The sequence below is a fragment of the Scyliorhinus canicula genome, chromosome 5, assembly GCF_902713615.1.
Source record: "Scyliorhinus canicula chromosome 5, sScyCan1.1, whole genome shotgun sequence".
Classification (NCBI taxonomy): Eukaryota; Metazoa; Chordata; class Chondrichthyes; order Carcharhiniformes; family Scyliorhinidae; genus Scyliorhinus; species Scyliorhinus canicula.
The window spans coordinates 202,214,669-202,227,569 of NC_052150.1; the positions used below are offsets into that span (position 1 = coordinate 202,214,669).

At 44.3% G+C, this 12,901-nt stretch overlaps 1 protein-coding gene across 6 annotated transcripts in view; it reads left to right on the plus strand.

The window, feature by feature from the left end:
- Window positions 1-12,901, plus strand: part of esyt2b (extended synaptotagmin-like protein 2b) — a 293,556-nt gene that overhangs the window by 108,221 nt on the left and 172,434 nt on the right. For all 6 annotated transcript variants that reach the window (XM_038798358.1, XM_038798362.1, XM_038798359.1 and 3 more), the window contains exons 2-3: window positions 9,863-9,904; window positions 11,557-11,691. In XM_038798358.1, the coding sequence (XP_038654286.1) occupies window positions 9,863-9,904; window positions 11,557-11,691 (177 nt within the window). The remainder of the gene's footprint in view (window positions 1-9,862; window positions 9,905-11,556; window positions 11,692-12,901) is intronic.

Sequence of the window (12,901 nt, forward strand, 5' to 3'; positions counted from 1 at the left end):
CCCAGCGCGGCCGGAGATTCACGCCTATAATATTTCAGATATAAATTATAAGCTGCTCTTTTTGGGTGTGATGTTCACAAAGTTTAATATTGTAGTCATAATAAAGTTTGTTTTAAAAATGATCACACCCAAAATTCCATTTACTTTCCTTATTACCTACTGTCCCTGCATGCTAGATTAAGGGAGAGCGAAAGAAGAAAGGAAATTAAAAATAAGAAAAAACAGTTGACATTTTTAAAATGTCTTGGAGAGCAATTTTCCTACTGATGGAATGAGGCCCCACTGTTTAAATTGATCAATTCCTGGGCCAGAGAGGTTGTTTTGCATTACGTTAACCACTAATAGACTTACTTTCTGTGCAGGTTGTTCTTTCAAAAAATACTGGGGAGGTGAAGACCAAGATGTTTGTATGAAATTGACCTGGGGAGGTGAGGCCAAGATGTTGTTTGTATGAAATTGACCAAGTTCTGGAGATTCAAAACTCGCAGTGTATTTCTTAATTCTCTGTTCCTGCTGTGCAACTTGCACATTAATAATGACGTGCTTAGCCGATTCTTTGAAGGAGCGGAAGATGTGTGTGTGTTGAGAGGGGGGGGGGGGGGGCGCTAATCACGTTCATAGGTTTTGGTCCTGTCCAAAGCTAGAGGAGTACTGGAAGGAGGTTTTTTGGGTAATTTCCAAGGTGGTGCACGTGAAACTGGACCCGGGTCCCCAGGAGGCCATATTCGGGGTTTTGGACCAGCCAGGGTTGGAAACGGGTGCGGAGGCAGATATTGTAGCCTTCGCCTTGTTGATCGTCCGAAAGCGGATCCTGCTGGGATGGAGAGCAGCCTCTCCACCTTATGCCCTGGCATGGCGGGGGGACCTGTTGGAATACTTGACCCTTGAGAAGGTTAAGTTTGGACGGAGGGGTTCTACAATTCATGGGCAGTATTCATTATGCACTTTCAAGAACTGGATAACATTGAACGTTAGTTGGGAGGGGGGGATGGATGGGTGGGAGGGTTGGGGGGGCTGTGTGTATTAAGGGTGACTATGGGTAATCCCCGATTCCTTTTTGTTTGTTTATGTAAACATGCGGGCTGATGTTTGGGGGTTGGTGGGAGGATGGGATTGTTGTTATCGTTATGGGGATTGACCTATTTGTTGCTGATTATTGTTTATTGTTGGTGGGTGTAAATTCGGGAGAAAATGTGAAAAAGGAGAAAAAAAATATTTTTTGAAAATAATGACGTGCTTGTTAAATGCCAATATACAGCTAATATACATAGAATATGGCACAATAAGCATTTTGGGGAATCGGAAGCAATAGAGTTTTGCTAGAATTTCAAACTAATTTTCTGACAGCAATTTCCTAGAGATTTAATCAAGGATACATGTTGAGTAAACAAAATTGCCACAAAAACAAGTCCGTTCTGCTTTAATACTGCATTATGAGGCTAGGAGTTGTGATTTTTAAGAGTTTTTTTTACTAGTGATTGACTACAGAAAGCCATTACAGGAGCAGTACAGAAAGAAGCAATATGTATTTTGAGGATTACACTCAATTTTCTACAACATTTAGCAGTGCAGGAATTGAGTACAAATGACATTCACATTTGTATTATACGGAAGGATCCCAGGGGATTCGCCCAAAAATGTGAGTTAAGTAGCATTAGTGATAACCCATTCCACCTAAATACACTTCTGTGTAACCCTATGTCAAACACAATGGGTTCATAGAATCATAGAAAAGTTACAGCACAGAAGGAGGCCATTCAGTCCATCTTTTCCATGCCAGTCCAAGGATGACCTGGTTGCCTTTCTAGTCCCTTCTCACTGCAGCACCTTGATCAATATTGCAGCACCACCTCCTCATTAACCCTCTTTCCCCCCCCCCCCCCCCCCCACTGTACCTCCACACTGACCTATACCCCTGCCAAATACGTTTCAACCTCCCTCACAGCACTAACAAACTACACTGCAAAGATATTGATCCCATTCCAATTCGGGTGCAACCCAACTTCCACAGGCCCCATCTTCCTCAAAAATGGGCCCAGTGATCCAGGGAAACTAAAGCCTTCCCTCCTAAACCATCTCTTCAGCCACATGCTCATCTGCTTTATCAGCCTACTCCTATATACATTAGCATATGGCACCAGGAACATTCCAGAGGTTACACCCTCTGAGGTCCTGCTTTACATTCTACATAGCGCCCTAAATTTTTGCTCGTTCTTTATCCCTCTTTCTGCTTGCGTCATTGGTTCTGATGCGAATCACGACCTGTGACTATTCATCCTCTCCCTTCAGAATGCCCTGCAGGCATTGAGTGACACCCAAGACCCTGGCATCAGGGAGGCGTCTTGGAGTCACGTCTGCGGCTGCAGAAACACCTGTCTGCACTCCTCACTCTTGAGTCTCCTACCGCTACTGCTCTTCCACTCTTACTCCTCCCCACTTGCGCAGCTGAGCCACCCACAATGCCGTGAGTTTGGGTCTGTCTGCATTCCCCAGGGAAACTCACTTTCACTGTTTTCTAACACAGAAAAACGGTTCTTGAGTGAGATGCCCTCTGGGACTTTCCTGGTTACCCGCCTGCCTATCTTTTAATTGGTGGTCAGCCATTCCCACTCTGACCGCACTTTCTTCAGCTGTGGGGTGACCATGTCTTTAAAAAAAAAAGTGCTATCCACGAACCTCTCAACCTCGCGGATACACCGTTGTGCCTCAAACCAACGATCAAGCTCTGAAACCTGGCTCTCAAACTGGTAAAATCAGTGTCACTTCCTGAAATCTGGTCATCCAGACCACACAGATAATCTAGGATTTCTCACACTGCTGTACAAAACACAGGATTGAGCTCCCCAGTCATACTTAAGTGAAAAGGCACTTGGGTTAAATTCATTCCAAGTCGACACATTATTAAAAGTCATCCGAGTTTGACTCATTGTGATTTCACTGTGGTAAACCTATGGGCTCTACATTGATACATATAGTCAAGAAAATGTACTGCTGATATTGCAATTGCATTAAAATGCTTAGAAGTAATGTTGTCTTTTACATGTGTTTCTGTTATGAATACAGTATAGTTAACCAACAAACTCCATTCTGCAGTGAACGAAGTAGCAGTGATGATCTCACTCTTGACTTCAGTGGGGAGGGAGAGCTGTGGTAATTAGGGGCGAGATCTACCGGCTGTTCACGCTGGCGGGATATTCCGGTCCCACGCTAGTGCACTGGTTTCCTGCCGATGAGGGTTGCAGTCACCGGGAAATCCTGTTGACAACGGCAGGGTTGGTAAATCCCACTGGTGGGCCGCCTCCCACACTGAAAACGTGTGGCAGGGTGGTAGGTAAATCCCGCCCTTGGTGTTCTGATGCAATTAATGTTAAAAATATTAACTCTACTTTTCCTGGGACTTTTGCACTGTAATTTGGGCCCTATGATACTGGATGGATCGTCACAGGAAATTTAGCGTGGATCGAAACGCTGGAGCCGATTGTGTGCTTCTCATTCTTGCCTTGCATTCAGAATTGTGTTCTCACTTGCTGGCAGGAATGGACATGTCATTTTAGTAATTGCACAGCAGATGAAAGTTATGATTCTGGGACCCTATTGTTCATTTAACCATTTCCATTGTGCCAGTTAAATTTTCTACTCTGTCTTTATAATATTGAAGAATTCAGTTGTTGAATGTTTCAGAAAGGAATGAAATCAACATAGTCAAAAGAATGAAGGAGCAATATAGGTCGGTGAACTGAGATTTTAGATTTCCGCAAGGTTTTTTAGGTTAATAGATGGTAAACACCTATCTAAAATACTAGGAAACCAAGCATTAGGGAGAATAACAGAAGACTTATTTAATTCTGCAAGTTACACTTCTCTGGTTAGTTCTTGTCTTGAACACTTGTATCTAGTTCCGTTCAGAGACAGAAAATACATTTAAAATCCTTGAAAACAATTCAGAGGGAGACGCAAGACATGTTGAGCACCAGCCTTGCAAGGAACGATTGAGTAAATTCGGGGATTTGAGCCTTGAAAACCAGCTGACTGAAATAGAGGTGGGTAAGATAGTTAATGGTATGCAAAAACTGGGTCCAGAACCGGGGATGGGACGTTTCGGCGTGGCCAGTTCGGCGTGGCCGATTCGGCGGGGCCAGTTCGGCGTAGCCGATTGGAATGGGACGTTTCGGCGTGGCCGATTCGACGGAGGAGTTTTTCGGCGGAGGGACGGAAATTTATTTTAAAATCTATGCTAGCGCTTCCCATTGAGAGTCTACTGGGGGCGGGGGGGGGGAGAGGTCAGACCCCCGTAGACTCTCAATGGGAAGCGCTAGCATAGATTTTAAAATAAATTTAAAACCCCCATCGTGGATCTAATTAAAACAGTGTCAATTTCAGCGGCCGGAGAGGGAAGCTGCTCTCTCACTGAAGCAATCAGCGGCCGCTGAAATTGACACTGCCTGCTGCTCTCTCTCTCCAATCCAACTTTTAAGTTTTAATGTTTCTGATTGGAGGGAGAGAGCAGCAGGCAGTGTCAATTTCAGCGGCCGCTGATTGCTTCAGTGAGAGAGCAGCTTCCCTCTCCGGATCAAAGTGAGCCGGCCGCTGAAATTGACACAACTGACAGTTGGGGTCCATAAGCTCCCCCGCGGAGCACCAAACCGGGTCTGACTTTATACAGCCGGTGTTACTGAAGATATTGTGACTTTACACAATGTGTTAAGTCAGACAGCAGTGTAGATCACTGGGCAGCTGCTTCAATACTTTCAGTAACACCGGCTTTCTTTAAGAGTTTAATGTTGGTGCCTTTCTTTAAGAGACCCGGTTTGGTGCACAAACACGATAACTGAGGCGGCTGGAAGGAAAAGATACAAGAAATGGGCTGCACAAACATTTTGCGACTATAACTAATTTGACGCCGAAACGTCCCTCCGCCGAAAAATTCCTCCGCCGAACTGGCCACGCCGAACTGGCCACGCCGAACTGGCCACGCCGAACTGGCCACGCCGAACTGGCCACGCCGAACTGGCCACGCCGAACTGGCCACGCCGAACTGGCCACGCCGAACTGGCCACGCCGAAACGTACCAAACCCCCAGAACCATGTAAAATAAACTGAGTAGGACAGTGTTCAAACTAGTAAAAAAGCAAATGCAAGATTTGTACTTCATGGTACTTTTCCACAGCTATGAATTCATGAAATGACTTGAGAAATGATGATGCCTGCAAAAAATAAATAATTTAAGAACCTATTGGTTGCCATGGTGAGTCTGTAGGGCCTTGGAAGAATGCCATAAAAGAAAGACTTGCATTATGTTTGTTTCATTCTTTCATGAGATGTAGGTATTTCTGAAGGCCAGAATTTGTTTCCCATCCTGAGTTACCTTTGGGAAGGTGGCATTAGCTGCCACCATGAACTGTCATAGCCCATCTGGCACAGGTATACCCACAGTGCTGTTGGGAAGGGTGTCCCAGGATGTAGTGACCATGAAGGAATGGTGACATATTTCCAAGTCGGGGTGGTGTGTGCCTTGGGGATCTTGCAGGTTTGGTGTGCCCTTGCATCTACTCCCTTTGTCTTTCCAGATGGTAGAGATCACTGGTTTGGAAGATGCTGTTTAAGGATGCTTGATGCATTGCTGCACTTTATCCAGTAAATGGTACATGGAGCTGCCACTGTGCATCAGTGTGGAGGCAGTGAACATTTGTGGAAGGGGTGCCATCAAGCAGCTGCTTTGTCTTGGATGGTGTAGAGCTTGTTGAGCGTTGTTGGAGCTGCACTCATCCAGGTAAGAGGGGAGTATTCCATCACATTCCTGGCTTCTGTCTTGTAGATGGACAAGGAAATCTCCTGCTTGATTACCACCTACTGCCATCTCTGTTAGTAAGAACATAAAAAAAGAGGAGCAGGAGAAGATCATATGATCTGTTGAGCCTCCACCATTCAATATAATCATGTTTAATCTGGGCTTCAACTTCACATTTCCCACCTATTCCCCTATCCCTTGATTTCCTGAAATCCAAAATCTATTTATCTGAGCCTTAAATATATTCAGTGGCGGCGCAGCCACAGCGCTCTGTGGTAGAGCATTCTAAAGAATTACAAGCCTTTGGGTTAAGAAATTTCTCCTCTTTTCAGTCATGAATGATTGGCACTTTGTTCTAGGTTCCCCAACCACAGGAAATAATGGGTGCGATTTATTGGAAAAGCTTAAGTGTCATTTGTGGCGGGTTTAGCTGGGACTTTTCCTCCAGCTCTGCCGGCAACACCCGAACACCCGCACAGGGCACCCCCAGCCTGATTGCCAGCGCACAAAAAAATGCCAACCTGGCAGGGCCTCTGCCAACTGGCAGTGCCATGGTACCTTGGCAGTACTAGGCTAGTACCCAGAAGGCACTGCCAGCCCCTCAGCCTTTATGCCCCCTCCACCATCCTTTCATGGGTGTGGCCCTCTTCTGTCCCTGACCCGTGGCAGTGCCAGACTGGCGCCCTCACACTGCCACCCATATTCCAGAGGGAAGGTCAGGGGGGCAACCTGCACAAATCTTAGTCACCCAGGGACCTCCAATGGCCTGGGAGGCCCTCGGGTACTATTCTGTCCACGTTTGTGTGGACCAGTACTGAACAGCGCCCGGCTGCAGCCCCTCTGGGGAGACCGATAGATATTGGGTAAGTAGGTTTAAGGCCTACTTATGTGAGCATGGCTTGGTCCCGCCCATTGTGGGATGGTTCTGACGCCTCGTGGGACATTTTCGATATGGAGACCAACTCCAGTGAATAACTCCCAATTGCACTCCAGCTGCCTCCTTGTATCCACTTATTTAGCCTGTTTATATCTCTTTGCAGCCTCTGTGTCCTTCTCACAGCTGGCATGCCCACCTAGCTTTGTATCATCAGCAAATTTAGATTTGTTAGTCTCTGTTACTTCATCCAAGTCATTAATGTAGATTGTGAATAACTGAGGCCCCAGCCCTGGTCCTTGTGGCAGTCCTAGATGCAGTCAGCCTACTGCTCCATGTTGAGAACATGGAAGAAGCATTAAGGGTAACAAAGGCACAGAATGCATTCTGGGAAGGGACTTGAATGTCCATCACAAAGAATGTCTTGGTTAAAGCACTACTGGCCAAATTGTCCAAATCCTGAAACACAGCTGCCGGACTAGCCTTACAATTTTACCTTTCACTGAACAGGCGCCGGAATGTGGCGACTAGGGGCTTTTCACAGTAACTTCATTTGAAGCCTACTTGTGACAATAAGCGATTTTCATTTCACTTCATGTCCTGCTGTGTGGCATTATCATCACACCAAGTAGATACATTCAGAACAGATCTAACAACTTAAAATGGGACCTGTGGGCTACCAGCAGCAACAGAATAGCTTTTCGGTTGAAAATGAGTTGAGGGTTATGGGTTAGCAGATATGAAAGGCCCAGTTAGATTTTTGATAGACAAGGCAGTGAGAGCTGGCAGGCAGGTGAGTGGAGTTGAGGGCACAATCCAGTCTATTGAAAAGCTCGAAGGGCCAAATGAGGTACCTAATTCATGCTCTAGTTATCAACCACCATTTGTAATATCCATAGCTTGAGATATCCCTTACCATACCACTAAGCCAGAAGACCAACTCTGATTCAGCAAGGAGAGTAAAGGAACACGCCAGGAGCATCTGTACTGAAAAATGAGGTGCCCAGCTGGTGACGCTACAACGCAGCACTACATGCATACTGAACAGCAGAAGCAGAAAATGCCAGACAATCCCACAACTAGTAGATCAGATCTAGTTTTACCGTCCAGATGTACCTAATTATGAATGGTGGTGGACAATTTAAAAGGAAAATGTTCTATGAACATCTCTGTCCTCCATGATGAAGGAGCCCAGCTTGAGCACAAAAGACCAAGCTGAAATGTTTGCACCCGTCTTTAGCCAGAAATGCCATGTTGACAATCCATCGCAACCGCCTCCGAAGTTTCCAGCAACACTGAAGTCGGTCTTCTGCTAATTTGACTCACTCCCTTTGACTTCAAGAAATGGCTAAGTACACTGGATACAGAAAAGGCTACAGGCCCTAAGAACATCCTGGCTGTTGTGCTGGAAGACTTGAGCTTCTGCCCAAGCATGTTCAATATTGGGATTCACCTGACAAACTTGAAAATTGCCACACTATGTCCTGTCCTCAAAAAGTAACAGGAATCTAATATGGCAAATTTACTATGTTAGGCATTAGAAGGGGTAACCAACAGCACCATCAAGCAGCACTTACTCAGTTGTTTGCCAATGCTCAGAATGGGTTTTGCCAAGACCAACTTGGACAAAACAGCGGAATCTCCGGGATTACGTGAGAGTGACAGCTCCTGATAGCAAGATAATATTGGGATGTGTGTGGCATCATGGAGCCCAAGTAAAATTGTAATCAGAGGATCAGTATCTCTAGTGATTGAAGACATACCGAGCACAAAGAAATATGGTTCTAGTTGTTGGAGGTCAATCGTCTAGGCCCCAAGGACCACACCCACACCCTATCCCTTGTAACCACCAAACTTTTGATCACGAAATGGCAACTTAGCATGTCCATTCCACCTACCTGCACATCTTTTGACTGAGAGGAAACCAGAGCACCCAGAGAAAACACAGTCACAGGGAGAACGTAACATACAAACTCCACACAGTCCCCCAAGGCCGAAATTGAATCCGGGTCCCTTGAGCTGTGAGGCAGCCATGCTAGCCACTGTGCCACCCTTGAATGAAATTCCATTCATCACTGTAAACATTCACACTCGCCAGTACCCCACACAGTGGCTGTAGTGTACACTGTTTAGAGGATGCACTCCAACTCACCAAGGTTTCTCCAATAATCGCTCCCAACCCATAACCATGGAAAGACAAGAGTAGTAGGCACAAGAACTTGGTTTGAAAATATATCATTGTTCCTTCGTTTTCATTGGGTCAAAATTCCGGAACTCCCTGACAGCACTGCAGAAGAGCCTTTTACACACACGGTGGGATTTACCGCACAACCCGCCCGCCGCATGTCTTTCTGAGGATGAGGCGGCCCTCCAGTGGGATTTTCTAGTCCAACTGTCGTCGACAGAATTTCCCGTTGACCACTCCTTGATGCCGGGAAACCAGTGCTGTCGGTGGGACTGGAAGATCCCGCCAGCGTGAACAGTGTGAACTGCAAATGGTTCAAGAAGGTAACTTGACCACGACCGTCCCAGGACAATTAGCGATGTGCTTTAAATACTGGTCTTGTCAGCGGCACCCACATCTTTTGATTGAATGGGAAAAAATCTGTTCTTGCTATATGTTCAAAATACATGTTTGTTTAGGTGAATCAAATTTTAAAAATCCAGAATCAATATTTGTTGGCAATTCTGCCTGTCTTGTGCCAAACATGTCTGCTTATAGAACTGAATGCTACTATAAACTATATGCAGTATGATTTTTTTTTTTTTGTAAATGTATAACTTTGAAGAAAATTGTTGTAAAACAGGTCAGGTTCACTTTAATGTTAATGATGTGTAATGAATTACCCGTACAGTATTCAATAACAGCAAACTTCATTATAGCGAGGCTTTATTGCAAATGAATAATGATCTATGAATAAGAAAGGGACCAATTTTGCTGTTTCTGCAATATTTAAACAAAGGTTCACATCAGCCATGCAGAAATTCAGTTTATAAAATATCTCCATTTAATGTACTCCTGGAAGCCTCGGCAAAACCCCTTTAGATTGCTTTGACTGAGGTTCTTTGAGCTAAGGCTCAATTATTTTATTGGAGCTAAAATTCTCCATCAAATGGTCCCTGTTTGATCCAAGAAAAAAATACCACACCCAGTGCTCTCCAGCTAAATTGTGCTTACCCTCAATCTCTTGTTGTTTCAGGTTCACTTCCCAGACGTGGAACGGGTAGAATGGATAAACAAGGTACTGCAATATTGATTGATTTTTGAGAAAACTACTTGCTACAAGTGTAATCCAGAGAGCATGGAAATTAATTATTCACAGGATGGATTGGAGCCAACTTTGAGTCCGTATATATTTCTGCTGCTAACAGTCAGCTCTGACTCTCTCCAGATCTTCTGCACCCACAGCATCTGTTTCAAAGGCCCACTCTGCTTGTTACAGTTGCCTTGTTGGATCAGTTGATGTGTAAGCCAGATATTCCAGCATCTCTAGCATGGAATAGCGTTGTAGCAGAGTCTGTCAGTTAATGAATTTGACTTCCTAGAATTCTTACAGCGCAGAAGGAGGCTATTCGTCCCATCGAGTCCTTCCAAAAGGGCATCTAGGCCCACTGCCCTGCCCTCTGCCTGTATCCCCACCTAAACTTTGGACATGAGGGGCAATTTAGCATGGCCAATCCACTTAACCTGCATGTCTTTGGACTGTGGCAGGAAACCGGAGCACCCAGAAGGATCCCACGCAGACACTGGGGAACATGCAACATCCACACGGTCACCCAAGGCTGGAATTGAGTGCAGGTCCCTGACGCTGAGAGGCAGCAGGCTTGCCACTGTGCACAATTTGCAAACTGCATTTTGAAAAATACTTTAAAAAAAATAATTGTAATGTGGGTAAAAGGAAGAGGCAGGTTATTATGCTTTAGTTTGTGTGAAGTTGATTCTATTTACAGTTTAGATGTTGGCCACTGGTTTATCATGTAGAATTAGAACAACACGGAAAAAGGCTATTAAGCTCAGTCTGTCAAAGTAACATGTTACGGTTTACAGAATTTTAACCTTTCAAATAAAATAAACTATCTGCATAGAGAGCTTATTGAATATCATATTGAAACTCGTGTGAGTTGACAATATTGAAGCTTATGTAGTGACATCACAGGACCAGCAATCTTTTGAGTGGGTGGTTGAGAACAACAGGATTGCTAGCTTTCAAAAATTTTTTTAATCTACTAACCGGGAATGCTTTTTATTGTGAAAAATGTTTGTTCAAGTTCTAACCCTTCATGCCCTCCCTCAGTCATGTGAGATTTTTTTGTCAGCGGAATTAAATAGCTTTCATGGTTCTTATTCACATTTAGACACTTGAAGCCTACCCACTAATCTTATGGTTGGACCAGTTGAGATTTTAAAGCTTAAAAGAAGTTTATCCTCTTGACCCATTCTTTATTCTGACTGCCTGAAATGACAAGAAAATGAATGGATCTCTCAAGATTATGCTGCTGCCATTCAAGTAGAATATGTATTCTGGTTACCTACTGATTTTATGACTTTAAATGAGGAATAGGGGATTTCTTTTTCATGCAAAACGTTGTTAGGACATGGAATATGAGACCAAATGTACAGATAGAAAATTCCATAAGAGCTTTTTGAATGAAGTGGATAAATGTTTGAAAAATAAAAATCTGAGTCTGGTGAAAAGGAAGGGAAATGGAACAGAGTCGATAGTTCTTCTGAGAGAATTTATGGTAGGCTGAATGGCCAATTGTGTTACTTGGTCAATTATTTTATGTAACATTGCCCACGTAACACTGCCGTTTTGATGTGCTGGTTTTAGCATTTGTATTTTGTATCCTGATCATGGTTCAAAAAATTGTTATTCTGTTTTATTACTTTTAGACAGTAAAAAAAATGTGGCCATTTATCTGCCAGTTTGTGGAGAAACTGTTGAAAGAAACCATTGAACCAGCTGTGAGGGGAGCAAATAGCCATCTTAGTACCTTCAATTTCACAAAAGTTGACGTGGGAAGCAAGGTGAGTACTAGTTTCTTGCAAAACTGAAATAAACAAATGCTCTTATGGAGAAATTGACTTTTTATTTAAGAAAGAAATAGTAGGAATCTTAAATTAATTCATAGAAACATAGAAGATAGGTGCAGGAGGAGGCCTTCGAGACTGCACCACCATTCAACATTTTCATAGCTGATCATATAAATTCAGTATGCCACTCCCACACTCTTTCCATACCCCTTGGTCCCTTTAGCCGCAAGAGCCATGACCAGCTCCCTCTTGAATATATCCAACGAACTGGCACAAACAGCTTTTTTTGGTGGAGAATTCCCCAAGTTCACAACTCTCTGAGAAACTAAGTTCTTCCTCATCTCAGTCCTGAATGACTTGCCCCTTATTCTTGGCTGTGACCCCTAGTTCTGGACGTCTCAAACATCGGGAATATTCTTCCCGCATCTAGCCTGTCCAGTCCCATCAGAATTTTATGTTTCTATGAGATCCCCTCTAATTCTTCTAAGCTCCAGTGAGTACAAGCCCAGTTGATCCAGTCTTTCTTCATATGCCAGTCCTGCCATCTGGGGAATTAGTCTGGTGAACCTTTACTGGACACCCTCAATAGCAAGAATGTCCTTCCTCAAACTAGGAGACCAAAACTGTTCACAATACTCAAGGTGTGGCCTCACCAAGGCCCTGTTTAACTGCAGAAAGACATCCCATCTCCTATACTTTGTCGCTATGAAGACAGGCATGCCATTAGCTCCTTTCACTGGCTGCTGTACCTGCATGCGAACCTTCAGCGACTGTTCCACCATTACACCCAGGTCTCATTGCACTCCCCCTTTTCCCAAAATGCCACCATTCAGATAATCTGCCTTCCTGTTTTTGCCACCAAAGTGGATAACCGTACATTTACCTACGTTATATTGTATTTGCCCACTCAGCCAGCCTGTCCAAGTCACCCTGAAGCCTCTTTGCATCCTCCTCACAGCACGCAAACTGCCACCCAGCAAATTTGGAGATAGTGTATGCAATTCCCTCCTGTTTTCCTTAAATCTCTCATTCCAAATAGGGATTTGTATCCCTATTCACAGCTATTCCCTCACTCCTCCTGTTATCTCCCATAGTTTCACGCTTGTCATGATCTCAATTGATGACAAGGTCACCTACTTCCTTGAACCCCTCACCACCATATCCTGCCGCCTTCCAACCCCACTGACTTTGTCAATCCCTAGAA